The 19,202-nt window shown below is 38.3% G+C and overlaps 1 protein-coding gene across 2 annotated transcripts in view; it reads left to right on the forward strand.

The window, feature by feature from the left end:
• LOC130929912 (protein APCDD1-like) overlaps positions 1-19,202 on the forward strand; it is an 85,914-nt gene that overhangs the window by 41,079 nt on the left and 25,633 nt on the right. The window contains exon 1 of one of the 2 annotated variants that reach the window (XM_057857535.1): positions 14,512-14,794. The exons of the other annotated variant lie outside the window; for it this stretch is intronic. Within the exon in view, the coding sequence (XP_057713518.1) occupies positions 14,755-14,794 (40 nt within the window). The 5' untranslated portion in view covers positions 14,512-14,754. Of the gene's footprint in view, positions 1-14,511; positions 14,795-19,202 lie in introns of those variants that run through there. 2 annotated transcript variants of the gene reach the window in all.

Here is a 19,202-nt window from a genome sequence, read left to right on the forward strand (position 1 = left end):
TCAGAGAAAAATCAGAGTTGTAGAAATAACTGGAAACTCAAGAGAGTCATGACATTATGTTCTTCACAAGTGTATGTAAACTTTTGACCACAACTGTAACTGATTACTTTCTTTCAGTATATTCCAAACCAGTAATCTGATTAAAGTTAGTTTCTTAGTGCCTGTGCGTTGCTATTTTGTTATTGCCTCATAATTAATGTTGTACCGATACCAGTATCGGCAGGGGGCGCTGATCCGGCCGGAAATGGTGGTATCGGCAAGTACTAACAAATAGGGCGCCGATACCATTTACTGGCATCACTTGAACACAGCTGTACTGTCCTCACCAAGACGCTACGGCTCAGTCCTGGCTATACTGCGAGCTAAACTCCCAAATGACCATGCAGGACATCGGTATGATTTTTTTACTTTATTTCACCATTGATCCTAACGTCATAACTTGAAGAATGAAACTGAAGATGGAAATTAAACAAACAACTTTGTCCTCAGCAGGGGTGAAAGTGGCTAGAATTTCTTGCCGGAACTCCCCGACGTGAAGGTCGCCACGGAGCCAGAAATTTTATTTATTTATTTATGTATGTATTTATTTATTTATTTATTCGGGGAGGGGGGGGGGGGTCAAACCTCTTAAACTACTGAAATGCAAAGAAAGCTGTTTTAGCAGTTATTTCTGTAACACATACAAAAACTGATTTTCATTCAAAATTGTATTTTTTCAATGATTTGCAAAATAAAAGTTAACAAAAACAGCAAGAACCTCAACCTCCATCTCCTAATTTTTATTTTCCCTCAATTCCTCACATACTAAATGCCAAATCTGCCAGATCGTGCAAACATTGACTTTTTTAAATCATAAGGAAATGAATAAATGGCCTAACATAAATGAACAAATTAGAGCTGAAACGAATACTCGAGCAACTCGAGTAACTCGAGTTTAAAAACTGATTCGAGTAATTTTATTCACCTCGAGGAATCGTTTAATTTTGCCAGCTCTAAGCATCCCGTTTTGCCCGGACTACTTTTAATGCGGGACAACGCGCTGACATCACGTGCGTAGAGGAAGACGCAAAAAAAAAAAAAAAAAAAAACTTACCGCAGCCGACAGCCGCTACAAACTACGCCGACGTTGCTAAAAACTACGCCCACATGATGCTAGTTTGGTAGCAGGTAGTTTCCGATGCGTCTCATAGATATCGCATGCATTTACGACTAGATACGAAATGACAGACTCTGCCGCGTCTGGGCAGCATTAGTGAACAGCCGCGATCTTTAAGCAGTAGACTTCTCATCGCTAATAAATATAATGTTACTGTCACATGCTCACGTAACGTTAGCCCTTCGGAGGGCTAGGTTTCTATTGATTATGACCACTGTCGATGCTTGGCTAACGTGTCTTACATACAGGCTTTATTTCATCTGTAAAAACACAGCGCTGTAGAGTGATGAGGGTGTAAAATTAAAACATAATTAAGCTAACTGTCAGTTTTAGCTCAGTAGTCATTGCTGAATAAATGTGCTCCAATACAGCAGGTATCATACATTTATTTTGAACACTGCAAAACTCAAAATCCTACCAGTACTTACAGTTTAGACTAACTTAAAACTTAACTAAAAGTTAAAAATAGCTTGAGACAAATGGAAACTAAATTGAAACACGTGGGAAAAACACGTAGCTTTCAAGTGATGTGTTATCAAGCGTAATTACATTTTTAGGTAAGAAATATGTTTTTTTTTTGTTCTGTTTTTTTTTTTATATAAAGTCTAGAATTTTTATGAGTGAAAGCAGTGATTTTTTTTTCTAGTCACATCTTAGATGCAATTGTTGGCTGTTTTCAACAATGTACATCGAAAATAAAGATATTGATTGACTGAAAATGGTTCAATATTGGATTAAATGTCTTTTTTTCTCATGTATACGTATAATTGCTCTTTACCTAAAAAAAAAATGTTTTATGCGATTACTCGATTAATCAATAGACTTTTCAGTGGATTACTCGATTACTAAAATATTCGATAGCTGCAGCCCTAGAACAAATATACATCAAATATAAGTGCACAATGACAGCTCCCCATCAGAGTAAATAAAACTAAATATGATAAATAATCCTCCTCAACTCTTTCGTTGCTCTTAAGGATTTAATCCATTTTATGTTGCATTTCCCTTTTTTTGTCGCAGCAATTCAACTAGCTTTTTTTTTTGTTTGCTGTTCCATAAAACATGCACATTTGAACCAATCAGAGCAAACCATCTCTGCTGATCACATGTCAGTATGTCAGCAAATTGAACGGATAAACGAGTCCAAGCATTTTGCTTTGCTGCGTGCATTCGCACATTGACGTGACTCATCATCGTCAGACTCAGATAACTGCAGTAGCTGGGGAAACCTTCGTGCCGTCCGTGGAATAAAATCAATAATAAATATTTGTGGAAATGGATTACGCTACACAAGCACTCTATTATGCTTGTTGTTAACACTTTTGTATGTAAATCTGATGTTGGTAGATTGTTTTCTTTTTGGAGCTGAAATGCATGTGTGGTAGGTTAGCATTTTAACAAAAAATTAAATAAATTTTACATGGCGTTTTGACAGTTGTTGTCATATTGTCTGAATCAAAGCACCGTGTAACTGAACATCATTCCAGCCCTGAATCTTATACTGGAACTGCGTTCCTGACCGTTCTGGCCCACTTTCAGATCTGGTCCTCAGTAACAAACATGTTGGCAACAACTAAAATCCGCGATGATTAGCTGCTAATACAGTTACGACATTCACAAACGGTTAGCATGCGTTCACTAGCGTCCACAAATCATTCAAACATACACAACTGGCTTTTAGTGTCCGATCGTGAGTGGAAACACAACAACAATACAAAAGACGAGACGTACAGGCGTTGCCTCTGTAGATATTTTACAAGCATCAAAATTACACGCAGGCTCGCAGCTGTGTTTTCATCTCTCACTAGCTCGCTCACTCGCTCAGATGCCATCTGCAGATATACTCTATATATATATATATATATATATATATATATATATATATATATATATATATATATATATAAAATGGGCAGATAACGACAGAAAGTTACAGGACGCCTTCTGACCACGGAAGCCCAACGCGCACATCATGCAGCTGACTGAGCAAGACTGACGCTGACAACCAGGTGACAAGCAAGACATCTACAAGCCCACGTCTGCACCACCAAATCCTGCAATCAGTTCTTCTGTACAGTCCAGAACAAATTGCGGGACATCTCGTCTTGCCACAACGAACATCTGGTACGGAGGAACCCACGACCGAGAAGTGGATACTCAGCACTGACGTGGCGCTGAGGTGGCAAAATTCTCAACTCTTGTTGCCCTGACAACAGTAACGCCCGAATCCTCCTGTCCATCCACAAACAGACAATAATTCTAAACAACGTCCAAACACACCCTCCTTCCAGACCATAGCCCGCCTCATCAGAGCCTTTAAAAGACTGAATGTTTAACTAATCGTTGTCATTTTTTTTTCGGAAATCTTTTGTTGACTTGTGATATGCTGACCCTGGATCTCGCCTGGGTCACTCTGTGCTGTATGATTGCTGTTGACTCAGAATAAACTGTCAACTTGTGTTTCAAAGTTTTTGTCCAGCTTATAAAATTGAGTCAGTACAAGGGGTTAAGACTATTAAGCTTGAGCACATTTGGCCTTCTGGCCGGGTTGTCGTAGTTCCGCCGGCCCGGGTTTGGAATTGCGCTAGCGCCGTTCCGGCGGTTCGGCTGGCATGATTTCAGCAATCTGGCTGAAAAATCAGATTCCTTCAGTGCCAAAGGGCGGAAGGAGGGACCGACACTCCCTGGAAGAGTGGGCTGTGTGACATAGCCCTGTGTCTTGTTCCATGCCGAAACTGATTGGCATGCCTGAAAAAAATTGAAAAATTGAAGTTCAGTTCATGCCATGCAGAATGTTAATCCTAACAAGTTGAATAAATACTATCAAGCTTCAATACGATGCGTTGAGCATGTTTGGTTGTCAATAGGACATTAATATTACAAATTTTGACAAACCCAACCAGGCCATTGTGAACAATTTTTTCTTCGAAATCTAAAGGGAACATCTAAGGCATACAAAATCAGACAAAATAGACCCGGACCTTCAAAGGTTCATTGAAAATAATTTCCTGCTGAGAGTGTATTATCACCAAGTTGGCGTTTTCCTTGTAGATAAACTCTACAACATGTCCTTTTCTGTCAACATTCATTTGAAACAGTTGGAAACCCTTATTTATTTTTGGAGTAATTTTTTAAAAAATCAAAGATGAAAACATTTTTAGTAAATGTCGACTAAAACTAAACGAAGACAAACACATTTTGAGATGACTAAAATATGACTAAGACTAAAAAGTATTATCGACCAAAACACTAAGACTAAGATGAAACATAGACTTAATAATGATATTGATGGGGCACGGAGCCAGGGGCCGATTAATAGGGGGCCTGCATTGTTGGTGTGGCTGTCAAAGCTGACCGAGTGGAATCATAAACAAAGAGCTTTTCTTCGTTGAAAATTCTTGTGAATAAATGCTTAAATCCCTGAATTCTTTATAGGTGCGGACGTAAAACAGTCTCGATTCTTGGATAAAAAAAAAAACCGTGCAGTTAGCATTTATTTTACGTAAATATGTCGAAGTACGATGCTAGTCTGTTAGTCAATGTGGCGGCCGCCTTATGTAAACAAAGCTTTTCTAGGGAAAATTATTGTGAATAAATGCTTAAATCCCCGAATTTCTTTATAGATATGGACGTAAAACAGTCTCGATTCTTGGTTAAAAGAAAAAAAACGTGCAGTTAGCATTTATTTTACGTAAATATGTCGAAGCACGATGCTAGTCTGTCAGTCAATGTGGCGGCAGCCTTACAACAAAGAGCTTTTTACGTTGAAAATCCTTGTGAAAAAACGAAAAATATCATAATAACCTTGACTCCTCGAGCAAATCACACCTGAGACAATCCTTCCTGTTTGTATGCGGTGCATCTTTGGTACTTTTTCAACCTAAATCCGGCGTTGGATCGCTGCAGGTGTCGCTGCGACTGACTACGAATAACTTAAGCGGATTGTGAGATGGCGCCCTAGCTGAAGGCGTGACGCAGTGAAGGTGGAATCTGACCTGTCAATATCATTATCAAGTCTATGGACAAAAATTAAAAGGGCTGTTAAAAACAACACTGGGTCCTCTGAAAGAAGCTCTAACTACGATCACTTTGACAGCTCTGCTCTAAATGTATTTTGAGGGTTTCAAAAGACACCCCCTAAATAATGAATGGCTTCTATAGGCCCCAAATAGTCATCTGTTAACCAAAACATTGCTTTCATTTGGTCCACTAAAGCAAATCATCTTCCCATGGTAAATTAGTTCCACCATTTTGTCTGGCTGTCATTAATTCAAAACAACAAGATGGCAAATAAATTGCGCCCCTTTGAGAAGAACACTGTACCCCCCCTTCATGTGTTTCCTTTTTGCAGTTTTTCCCATCTTTGATTCCGCCATTACCGGCGCCCACTTTTACTCATCATGTGACATGTGTGGCTACATACAAGACAAGTCCTGCTCCCACATGTTTCGCCACTGAATATTTCTTGGCTGTGGCCGCGCACATCCTATCTGGATCTCATTTAGCGCGAGCAGATGGCGGCCATGTTGAACTCAGCCCTTTCGACTCTCACGCTTCGGTTGCAGAGTTCTGTCATAAGAACGAGGGACAAATGTGGATGTCGTGTAGGAGGAAATCAGGATCAAGTGGTTCCTAAACCTTAGTCGTAGCTCAAACGGAGAGGTGTCAAGCAGACGGCCCGTGGGCCTTAAACGTACCAATGAAATATGCTTTGATGTCGAGAGAAAAATAATGATTATTGTAGGAGCTTAATTGTCCTTGTCAGTAATGCGCTCGCGAGAGTCACCGAGGGAAAAAATATGATGTTTATGAGAACATGCAAGTGAGCCGCACTTAAAAAATGTTATTGATGTTGACGAAAGCACGTTCGGTTTGGCTCCGGAGCGAAAACAAACAAATGTGCAGACATGGTTCAAGTGGCGTTCACAACCGCAAGAATCACTTTAGTGTTTTATTAACAGTTGCGTAAGACACTAACACGCTCGAAAAGGGTCCAACAAAGTTTGGTTTGTTTAACAAAAGGAGGGTCAAGTAGCTAGCAAAGCGCCATCAAGGGAAGAAAAAAATAAGAGAGAGAAGAAACGTCGGACTTAAAGACTTGTAGGCTCGAAAAAGCCACAATTGTTCTCTTTTACTAAAATATGTTACTAAAAACACATAATATATTGCCATTGATTTAAAAATCTGTAATATTTCCTACTTGTTTTATGCGTGCAATGGACGCTCGGGGTGATGACGTAGTTTGTCACTCACTAGACGAACACTACCGGTGTTCTGCAATTCCTTCTACGGTTCGGTTAAAAGCGGCGAGTACTTACTATTTGTGTTTTTATTCAGTCTTTTATTACCTTTTCATTTTTTCAAAATACTTTTGGCATGTGTTTCTCTCTTACTTTTAAGAATTGTGTTTTCTTGTGGTAGCTTTAAAGCAGATTTTTGATCTGTTGACCACATTAGTCAAGTAGCGTATTTAAACTACCCTTATTTGATATTACTAAGTTTAAGTATTTTTCTTACAGCATCTTTAGTATGTTCTGTCTGTGTGCATCTAAACAAAATAAGGTAAAAGATCACGGTAGTACTTTGGGTGTTAAATTAGTCTCTTGTAGAGCGTTTCGCCGGTGTAGCACAGGCAGAACACCGATTTTGTCAGACTCTCGTCTCGTCTCATCCCGTCTTTCCTGTTCATTTTGCTTCTGCTGCTTGTTCTGTGAAATATCGACAGTGCTGTAATGCTCATTAATATTCCTCTTGGGTTCAAATTGAATGAGTTGAACAGATGACATGTTTATGTCGCTAGAGTCATAATCTGGAAGCTCGGCAGCGTAACCGTGTGACATCAACAACAATGGCGACCTACTAGTTTAGCTAATTTTACAAATGTTATAAAAACGAAAACATCAAGAGGGGTTGTCATATCAAATTATATTAACTCAAAATAAAGTTTATCTTTTTAGAACTTTAAGTGTTTCTATCCGTGGATCCCTTTAACACTTTAAAGAGTAAGAGATCGTTTGTGGTCATTTAACTCTTAATAGAGGCACTCATTTAAAGACTATTTAAAAAATGTTTTAATATCAACTTTAGACTGGCTGGGGCCATAATTGGAGTGTATTTTGTCATGCTTTGAGTTGAGTTCTGTTAAGTTTGTGTCCTAGTGTGTCTGGTTCTCGTGATTACCCATTGATTTCACCTGTTGTCCCTGCTTCTTGTGTGTTGACCAATCCGCTGCCTCATGTATCACCTACTTGTGCTTCATTGTCTCGTTACCCCTTGTCTGTGTATTTAAGCTTTCTGTTCTCCTTCAGTCCTTGTTGCGTCATTGTCAATTTCAGCATCTGTGCCTTGTGTGCACTTGTGCTTCGTCGTGCCTTGTTAAGAGTAAGTTAGTTTGGTAGTATGATTTTTGGTTTACCATAGTCTTTTTGAAACCTGCTTTTTGCTTGTGCTTTGTTTTAGGTCACCCAAATTAAACATTTTTGCACCGACGCCCGTCTACCTCGCTTCCCCTTGTTTTCCCTGCGTTCAGGTCCTTAATGCCTCTGCCTCGTGACAGTATTTGTTTTTAAATCATATATTTTTATTGGCAATTCATTATTTTATAATTGTAGTTATTAATTAAATGACATAAAAAATTATAATAATGATAAAAACTGATTATAAAAATAATTATAAATCTGAACATTTTGGGTAGTGCACAGTGTTTTTTTTGGCAGTCCTTTGAATTTTTTTCTTAGTCTTTTGGATGAAAATTATTGCCATATTTTAGTAATTTCAAAATGTCTATTTTCGTCTAGTTTTAGTCAACGACAGTTACTCAAAATGTTTTCATCTGTAAAATTCAAAGTTAAAATTCAAGTGTTAGTCCAAAAATAGATGTTTCCAACAATTTCGAATGAACATAGACAAACACATATTGTGGCTTCTACAAGGACAACACCAACTTCGTGATGATAATAATACACACTCAGCAGGAAAAGACGTACAGTGCTACCGCTACAGTGCATACGAATTAAAAATTTGTTCCAGGACCTGGTTTGTAAGTCGAAATGGTCATATGTCAAGCGTGATTTTCCCATAATAATACATTATAATTCGATTAATTCGTTCCACAGCCCAAAAACCTACGCCAAATCCATAATAAATAATAAAGGTACAATGATAAATAGCAATTACAAATACCAAAACAAATAAATTATAAATATAAATTGGAATTATAATAATACTGGGTGTACCAAAATGGTTGACCACATTCTAAATGCCCATATCTCGGAAACTACTTGATGGATCTTAATTAGGGTTGTCAAACGATTAAAATTTTTAATCGAGTTAATTACAGCTTAAAAATTAATTAATCGTAATTAATCGCAACTCAAACCATCTATAAAATATGCCATATTTTTCTGTAAATTATTGTTGGAATGGAAAGATAAGACACAAGACGGATATATACATTCAACATACGGTACATAAGTACTGTATTTGTTTATTATGACAATAAATCAACAAGATGGCATTAACATTATTAACATTCTGTTAAAGTAATCCATGGATAGAAAGACTTGTAGTTCTTAAAAGATAAATGTTAGTACATGTTATAGACATTTTATATTAAAACCCCTCTTAATGTTTTCGTTTTATTAAAATAAGTAAAATTTTCAATCAAAAAATAAACTAGTAGCTCGCCATTGTTGATGTCAATAATTACACCATGCTCACTCATTCTGCTGAATCCCATAAAATCATTTGGGCCCAAGCGCCAGCAGAGGGCGCCAAACACCAAAAAACAAGTAACAAGCGGACATTACACTGCTGTCATTTTAATCTGTTTGAACGGGGCATGTGCGTTAATTGCGTCAAATATTTTAACGTGATTAATTAAAATAATAAATTACCGCCCGTTAACACGATAATTTTGACAGCACTAATCTTAATGAAACTAAATACACTTTATGTTGAAGGTCATAAGTTTTATTGGTCAAATTTCCAAGAAAAGTACAAATATTTGTTGGTTCTAGGACAGATTTTCATAAATGTTCAATATGAGCGCCACCTGTGACTCTGCACACGTCGATTCGGTATTCAAGCTCGTGCCAAACTCGCTGTAGCATATCTTCGATAACAGTTTCCAGTGCAGCTGTAATTCTCTGTCTTGTTGTTTAGTTGGTGCCTTTGCAAAATTTGTGAAGAAGGCACCCTGCACTGTCTTTGGTGACTGAGTCCGAGCATACTGTAACACGCAAAATGCCTTTTATTTTGAAGGGAACGGCATTTCTTAACCTGAAAAGATAGAACTGTCAAACGTTACACACAAAAAATGGAAACGTTTCTACATAAGCTGTGAAAATTTGAGGTATTCCAACGAAAATTGTCAAAATAATTGGCCTATGAAATGGGGTCAGACATTTTGGAACACCCTGTATTGTAATAAACTGGGTTCTGATGTGGCAGTTTTGTTTTGCATGCTGCTCCTGAACGCACGTGACTGACGACAGAATGAGGTGCGGTAGAGTTTTTCCTTTGTCTTTTCATGTTCTGTTGTCGATGGCGTTTGCTATAGCGGGCAGTAGCCGTGTTGTGTTGCACAAGTTCTGAAATAAATGGTGAAAAACCTGACGAAGTGGCGACTTCCTTGTCGATAATTCATATGCTATTGTTTAGCCACAAATGGATTCATTACCGTATTACTATTGATCCTTCACAGAGCAGCTGGAAACAGAAGTTTAATCCATCTGCAGGCGACGTGATGATTTTACAACACTGTGCGGGTGTGCACTGGTCCTTATGGGAAACGCAGGCAAAACACCACTTTTGTCCACCGGTGTTGCTAAAATCCACCAAAACTGAAAAGTTACCTAGTGTTGCTTTGACAGTCTTATTTTGAAATCAAAAGTCATTTCATAAGAGTTCGCCTTTTTATTTTTATAATAATTCAACAGTTTTTTTTTTAAGCGAAAAAAAACATTTTTTGCATGTAAAAAAAAAAAAAAAAGTTTTTACGTTTTACAGAAGTGAACTTGTTTTTACAATAGCATGATTACATCAAGCTTTTAAGCGATTTTCATTTGTACCAGGAGAGCTGACAGTGAATGGCTATGTTTAAGTGCCACTGACGGCGATAGACGTCCAGTTCATTTGAACTTGGAGTCCAACTGGATTGGCATTAGTTTCGTTGAGGCTCCTTTAAGTTTCCAAGTTGTGGAGGCGACCTGATAGTGCAAAATGAAGCTTTTTTTTTTTTTTTTCCTTTGGCGCACAAAGAAGGGGCAGTGATGCTGCGAGCATGCAGGCGGGGGTCACCACACAAGAACAAGACTCCCACTTTGGACCCGTCATGAATGCCCCTTCCGGCCTCCTTGCAAATCTCATCAGGGTGTTTGTCCGCATCCCACTTTTTCCGGTGACCTGAAAGAGGAGGAAGAGGAGGATTTGGCGCTTGGGGGGGCCAAAGTCACTGAGCAAGGATTAGAGCAGAAAGAGAGCATAGCGATTGAAAACTCCAAATAATAGAGAAGATTAGGATTATCAGATCAGCGCAAGAAACACTTTTTTTTGTATTAGCTTGGAAACCTCATCGAAGCAATCATGAGCAACAGCTTGATGGTCAAAAACAAAGAGGAGGTTTTCTGAAAGAAAGAAATTAATTTTACAAGAAGAAAGTCGATGTCTTGTGTTAAAACATTCCAAATTTATTGGGAAAGAAGTTGTTTTTTAAAAACTTTTTAGCTCTCGCGCAATTTTTAAAAATTTCCATTAAAATTATTGTTTTATTTGTCTATTTTTTTACAAGTATTCATTAGTAGAATTTATTTGTATTTGTTCAATGTGTATGAGGTTGCGGGTGCAGTTCAGTCCATGCAAAGAAAGAAACATCTTGAAAAAAAGTGACTCCCATAAATGGATGTTCATTTATTTTATGGCAGAATTTGTTTTCATCTAAAGACGTAATATGTACTGTTTATTGTTTGCATAAAGACTGCAGTTACCTAAAATGTATGTATGTAAATAATTTCACTTTGGAAAAAAATGTTAAAGGCAATTGGAGTCTGCAATTTAACTATATTTTCCCTAAAACATATTTTTCTGTCAAACTTACCATTTCTTGATTGGAATCTAGCCTTTCCCCTATACCTACAGTGGGGAGAACAAGTATTTGATACACTGCCGATTTTGCTGGTTTTCCCACTTGCAAAGCATGTAGAGATCTATAATTTGTATCATAAGTTCTCTTCAACTGTAAGGGACGGAATCTAATACAAAAAAACAGAAAATCACGTTGTATGATTTTTAAATAATAAATTTGCATTTAATTGCATGAAATAAGTATTTGATACATCACAAAAACTGAACTTAATATTTGGTACAGAAACCTTTGTTTGCTATTACAGATACCAAACGTTTCCTGTAGTCCTTGACAAGGTTTGCACACACTGCAGCAGGGATTTTGGCCCACTCATCCATGCAGATCTTCTCCAGAGCCTTCAGGTTTCGGGGCTGCTGCCGGGCAACACGGACTTTCAGCTCCCTCCATAGATTTTCTATCGGGTTCAGATCTGGTGACTGGCTAGGCCACTCCAGGACCTTAAGATGCTTCTTACGGAGCCACTCTTTAGTTGCCTTGGCTGTGTGCTTTGGGTCGTTGTCATGCTGGAAGACCCAGCCACGACCCATCTTCAGGGCTCTCACTGAAGGAAGGAGGTTGTCAGCCAAGAGCTGGTGATACATAGCCCCATCCATCCTCCCCTCAGTACGGTGCAGTCGTCCTGTACCCTTGGCAGAGAAGCAGCCCCAAAAAATGATGTTTCCTCCTCCATGTTTCACGGTTGGGACGGTGTTCTTGGGGTTGTACTCATCCTTCTTTTTCCTCCAAACACGACGAGCCGAGTTTAGACCAAAAAGTTCCATTTTAGTCTCATCCGACCACATGACCTTCTCCCATTGCTCCTCTGGATCATCCAGAGGGTCAGTGGCAAACTTCAGATGTGTCTGGACATGCACTGGCTTCAGCAGCGGGACCTTGCGTGCGCTGTAGGATTTTAATCCATGACGGCGTAATGTGTTTCCGATGGTTTTCTTCGAGACTGTGGTTCCAGCTCTCTTCAGGTCATTGACCAGGTCCTGCCGTGTAGTTCTGGGCTGATCCGTCACCTTCCTCATGATCAGTGATGCCCCACGAGGTAAGATCTTGCATGGAGCCCCGGAACAAGGCAGATGGACCGTCAACTTGAACTTCTTCCATTTTCTAATAATCGCTCCAACAGTTGTTACCTTCTCACCAAGCTGCTTGCTTATTTTCCTGTAGCCCATCCCAGCCTTGTGCAGGTCTATTATTTTATCCCTGATGTCCTTACACAGCTCTTTGGTCTTGGCCATTGTGGAGAGGTTGGAGTTTGTTTGTTTGAGCATGTGAACAGGTGTCTTTTATACAGGTAACAAGTTCAAACAGGTGCAGTTACTTCCGGTAATGAGTGGAGAACAGGAGGGGTTCTTAAAAAAGAACTAAGAACTAAGAGCCAAAATATTTACTAGTTGGTAATGTATCAAAATACTTATTTTATGCAGTTAAATACAAATGTATTATTATTTAAAAAATTATACAATGTGATTTTCTGGATTTTTGTATTAGATTCCGTCCCTCACAGTTGAAGAGAACTTATGATACAAATAACAGACCTCTACATGGCTTGCAAGTGGGAAAACCAGCAAAATCGGCAGTGTATCAAATACTTGTTCTCCCCACTGTAGAATCACTCCATTCTGAAGAAAAAAATATGGAATCACTCCCTTTGGAGTAGAAAATACAGACACCCAGTCAATTTCCTTTCCTTAATTGGGCCCCTGCCTCAGATTAGATCTGCTCATTAGTCAGCAGTTAAAAACAGTGCAGTTATCACACCTTGGAGGGCTGAGAGAGTTGTCTCTTGAGACCAAGGAGAGGATTATCAAACCTCTTGAAGAAGGTAATGCTACACGTATGGTTGGCAAAGATGTGGGCTGTTCACAGTCAGCTGTCTCAGAAATCTGGACCAAGTACAAACAGCATGGCAAGGTTGTTAAAGTTAAGGGTATTGGTAAACCGAGGAAGACATCCAAACGTCATGACAAACAACTAAAGGCCATATGTCTTGAAAACAGAAGATTTACAACAAGACAAATGAAGAAATGGGAGGAAGCTGGAGTCAAGGTATGTGACAGAAATGTGCAAAATCACCTAAATGAAATGGGATTTTCATACAGGAAAGCTAAAAGGAAACCATCATTGACACTTAAACAGAGAAGAACAAGACTGCAATGGGCTACGGAGAGGCAATCATGGACTGTGAATGACTGGATGAAGGTTATTTTCAGTGATGAGTCAAAAATCTGCATTGGACAAGGTGACGATGCTGGAACTTTTGTTTGGTGCCGTTCCAGTGAGATTTACAAAGATGACTACCTGAAGAAAACATCAACATTCCCTCAGTCCTTGATGATATGGAGCTGCATGTCAGACAAAGGCACTGGGGAGATGGCTGCGGTTAAATCTTCAATAAGTGCACAAGTTTACATTGAAATTTTAGACAGCTTTCTTATCCCTTCAATTGAAAATATGTTTGTCATTTTCCAAATGAAAATGCATCATGCCACAGAACTAAAACTGTTAAAGCATTTCATGGAGAAAGACTCATCCAGTCAATGTCATGGCCTGCAAATAGCCCAGATCTCAACCCTATTGAAAACCTGTGGTGGAAATGGAAAAAAATGGTCCAATGCCAGGCTCCGACCTGCAAGGATGATCTGGCAGCTGCAATCAAAGAGAGTTGGGACCAAATTGATGAAGAGTACTGTTTGTAACTCATCAAATCCATGCCTCAGAGACTGCAAGTTGTCATAAAAGCCAGAGGTGGTGCAACTACAGCGGGGCAAATAAGTATTTAGTCAACCACCAATTGTGCAAGTTCTCCCACTTGAAAATATTAGAGACCTGTATTTTTCTTTAGGATGAGAAGGCTTCTCTCCTGAACCTGAGTGCTTTGTGTGTGGGCTGGAGAACAATGGTGATAGGCTTGACTAAACTGTGATTTGACTTGACTCGACTTTCACAAGAAGGTAAAATTTGATACTCATGCTGCTGTCTGCCATCTTGTTTCTCACAGTTTTTTGCCCTAATGACCTTCCTGACATCACCCAACCAAATTTCATCCAGGCCCGTGAATGGAGAAGTTCTATTTTAAATAACCTCATGATTTGTCTTTGGCAATTTGCATCAAAGTCCACATTTTTTTTCATGGAGGAAACACCCACTAGGCTTTCCACGCCCACGAGGAATGCAGGCAGCTTTTACTCGCTCGCTCACTCACTCCGCAAAAGTGGAAGAGTTTGTTCATGTCAGCACGCCTGACAACGCAGCCTCTCTGCAAACTTCAAACTTTCTTCTTTTAAAAGGAACGTCCATGTTGTTGTGATCTTGCACCACCTTTTCATTTGCTCACGGAACCACCATGTGATCATAGTTTTTCCTTACTTTTTTTTCCACCTGGAGAGAAGCAGAGCTTGAGAAAAATAGGGGGGGAAAGTTGATTGCAAGTGTGTGACAAGTTGGAGCTCCTAAACGCGGAATGGAAGCTGCTTTACTTCTCATCATTTCCTCCTGTTTAGGTAAATCAATTCTACATGTGTGTGATGGATGATTTCAGATCATCTCGATAGATCAGCCAGCCTCTTAATGAAATAGGAGTGGTAGCATGCCTACCGTATAAAATCAAATATGAGATGGATGGCTGTATTCATATGTTGGACTTGGTATTTTCACATGCAAAATGGACTCGAACATATTTTTGTCATTTTTTAATCAATTTTGGGAGGAAAGTAAAAATGGATTCTTTTAGTAAATTTGGTTGTTTTAGTACTTTTTTCTGTAAAAGCTTTGTCATTTTTTTTGTAATTTAATAATTTCAAAAAATAATCATGATCTCTCATTTATTGCTGTAAATGGGGATAAGAACCGACCGCGTAAAGCTTTATTTTTTTGTAATTTAATAATTATATTTAAAAAAATAATCATGATCCCTCATTTACTGCTGTAAATGGGGACCAGAACCGACCGCGTAAAGTGGATAACCGCGACGTAGTGCCACTCCCCCCCATTTTTACTTGAAATTCCGCTGTGAGACCCCCCAATTTGGCCAAATTTCAAAATTGTCCGATATGCATGTGTGATACATCATTCGAAAGCTTAAAATCTCAATTTCTGGGGGAAGAACATTTTTGAACAGGAGGGCATTTTTTTTTTTTTTTTAAATGTTTTTTTAAACAGCAAAACCCTATCTGGAGGTGAGAGCACGCGAGAGCAGAATTACAGACGCCATTACTTTAACGAAATATTATCGCGTACTGACCTTGTTTCTATCCAAAACCTCTATGTAGAATGTATCACTGAGTGTCAAGACACACTGTGAATGGCCACAGCTCGATTTTGGGGGGATTTTCTGGGTGAAACATGGTAATATGACAAGGGTCGCGATGCAGAAATCGCAGACATCAAGGAGTGGTCGAGATTTTCTTTTGCATATATTTACCCTTTTAAACATTTTGTTTCAAATTTTTTTGTTTGGATCGATTATTTATCATCTAACATATCAGAGAAAATGCGACAGTAATGAAAAAATACAATTAAGCGATAGTTATGAGGTAGATATCAGTGACTTTTTTACAGACGCCATTTTTTTTCATTGTGACATAATTTGTTTAAAAGCTTAAAATATATGAGTGAATAATTTTTTAAAGTCGTTTTTTTTTTTTTTAGAACGAAATATGAGACATCAGTTAATGATTTTAAGGTAAAAACGACAGACATTTTGAATAATAAATATAATTAATTACCTTCGTTTTATGGCTGGGTTGAAACAAAAGCGGTTGCGCGACGTCTGTAAATGGGGTTTTCAGGGTAAAATGGACATATTAAAAATAGTTCGGGGGCTTAATGCGCCATGAATCTGCTATGGCAGCATATAGATATATTGTTCTATCAAACACAACAGTTGTTTTGGCTTAAAATACAGCAGTTTCTTTTAAAGAGGAGCGTAAGAGCAGAAACCGCTTTTTCAGCTTTGTTTTTTCCGCCATATACAGTATATAATATTAATAAGCGTATATAAAATGGTAAATGGTGTTATACCCTATAAATGCATATGTTATCATTAGACCATGATAGTTTGAAGCATGTAAATAAAATATTAATATAAATGACTACATAAATCAAGGTATAAATAATATAAATATTACAATACAGGCCAAAAGTTTGGTCACACCTTCTCATTTATGCGTTTTCTTTATTTTCATCACTATTTATGTTGTAAATTCTCACTGAAGGTAATAAAACTATGAATAACCTCGTGTGGAATTATGTACTTTGCAAAAAAAAAAAAAAAAGCGAAAAAACTAAAAAGAAGTAACCACCCTTTGCTGTGATTACTTTTTTGCGCACTCTTGTCATTCTCTCCATGAGCTTTAGAATAGAAAAGTAAAAATCTCGAGTAGCTTGCAAGAATAAAAGTATAAAATAAAGTAGGACTGTCAAACGATAGTACTTTGGGTGTTAAATTTGTCTCTTGTAGGACGTTTCGCCGGTGTAGCACAGGCAGAACACCGTTTTGTCATACTCTCGTCTCATCCCGTCTTTGCTGTTAATAATGCTTTTGCTGGTCGTTTGTGAAATATCAAGATGGCATTAACATTATTAACATTCTTTCTGTTAAAGGGATCCACGGATAGAAAGACTTGTAGTTCTTAAAAGATAAATTTGAGTACAAGTTATAGGAATTTTATATTAAAACCCCTCTTAATGTTTTCGTTTTAATAAAATTTGTAAAATTTTCAATCAAAATATAAACTAATAGCTCGCCATTGTTGACGTCGCCGAGCGGGACGTCACATGGGCTCCCTGCCGTTCTTCCACAGTGTCTTTAACTACGTTAGGTAGTGATTAAAATACACCACAAGGTGTCAATGGCGAGTTTTGAATCAATTATAGATCTAGCCAAGGCAAAGTCTGAGTAAGTTGTATGTGTATTTTGCATAGCTATTTTGATTGGGAACGCCAGTTCTCTTTGCATTGAGCGCTTTTCTTTTTGTGAACATTATTTTGTTGAGGGATAGGAATATTATTTTTGTTGTGCTTTCACTAAATGATACTGTAGCGAACTAACTGTTCCGCCCAAATGCATAATGGGAAGTTGGGCAGCCATGACTGTCAGTGGTGGCTGCAAATAGTAAACAGTATTTTCTGGATTGTGTTTAATTTAGCGTGTTAAGCAAAAGGTAGTCTCCTGTGAGAAATAGGAATATTATTTTTGTTATGCGTACACTAAATGATACTATAGCGACTTAATTGTTCTGCCCAAATGCATGATGGGAAATTGGACAACCATGACTGTCTGTGGTGGCTGCAAATGGTATATAGGATCTTCTACGTTATGTCCAATTAAGCGTGTTAAGAAAAATATCGTCCTCTGTCATTCTTCCCCATGTCGTTCGCCACAATACTTATATTTGTTGTGAAAGAGTCCCCCAAAGCTTAAGCCAATAAAAGGCGGTCCAATGAACGCCTGTGTCCACTGGCATTTCTCTGCCTTTTCGCTTTCAATGTGCTAAAACAGCGTCATTGTAAACTGTTTGAGGCAACACATGAACGGGTTATTCCGTGCATGCATTAATTGCGTCAAATATTTTAACGTGATTAATTTAAAAAATTAATTACCGCCCGTTAACGCGATAAATTTGACAGCACTAAAATAAATATAGAATATGTATAAGGTAGTCCTATGTTCAGGCAGTGCAAATAATTGAAGTGAAGTAGCAGCAGTTGACAGTGAGGCATTGAATATCGCACTTAGTAAGTATTGCACGTAGTATATTGCATGTAAATGAATAATGGACAATAGGTGATGTGGTGTTACAGATGGCTGTTCAGGGTGGAGATGGCTTTAGCAAAGAAATTGTTCCTCAGTCTGTTTGTTTTTGCTTTTAAACACCTATAACGTCTTCAAGTGGAATGCACCTAAAATGGTTTTTGACTTCACAGGTATGCCTTTTCAGGGCGGATTAGTGGAATTTATTGCTTCATTAATGGGCCTTCATTTGTGTTGCGTTGAATGAGGTGTGTCCAAACTTTTGGCCTGTACTGTACATACTGTGCATTCATTCTCATTCTCTCTCATATGATACATGTGTGTGTTTGAGTAAATACATACGTAGATGTAAATAAAGTGGACATAAATATGTTTTTAGAACTCTTCTATTCTAATAGCAAGATACTTGTTACAAGATATAACAATACACGATATACTGAGGGCGCGAAAGTTGAGCTGCGAAGTAACGAGGGATCACTGCACATAATTTGAGTTTTTTTTAAAAAATCTAGTTTTAGGAGTTGTCACGATTCCGGTTCCGATTCCACCTTTCGATACCGGTTCCGAACGATTCTCGATTCCGATTCGTTGAAGAGGGGAGGGTCCAAAAAAAAAAAAAAAAATTGCATAGTTTATCTTAAAGATTTAAGTTTTTGATGATTTTTTTAAATTATATGAACTTCTCACAGGGCTATTTTTAACTTGTATATAAACATCGGTCTTTGAGCTTGAGCAATTTTTTCCCACTCGGCGATCAGGGCATCAAAACATGTCATCGAAATTTAAAAATTCAAATGGTTCCAGGAGCATCGGTGTGCTAGAACCGGTTCCCATCAATGCTCGATGCCCAACCCTAGTTGTCACCATCGGCGGAGTATGACTTTTGTGGCAAGGGGGGGGCGGGGCAAAACATGTTGATGACCCCGAAACGCAGTGTCTGCAATAAAATTAACTTAACAGCAATTAAAATGAACAAGATATATGCTCGGTTAGTAGCTTAGCCCATGCTCGTGAATACAGGCATCCCAGCTGTTTGTGTGTGCATGTGAAGGCGCATGCATTTTTCTGTCTTACCTAGTGGAGAAGTAGACGCCGATCTTTGCGTTCTCCGTAGATATACAATTTAATGCCAAGTTTTTTCCTGTCATTCACACCCT

This window comes from Corythoichthys intestinalis, chromosome 14 (genome assembly GCF_030265065.1).
Source record: "Corythoichthys intestinalis isolate RoL2023-P3 chromosome 14, ASM3026506v1, whole genome shotgun sequence".
In the NCBI taxonomy this organism is placed as follows: Eukaryota; Metazoa; Chordata; class Actinopteri; order Syngnathiformes; family Syngnathidae; genus Corythoichthys; species Corythoichthys intestinalis.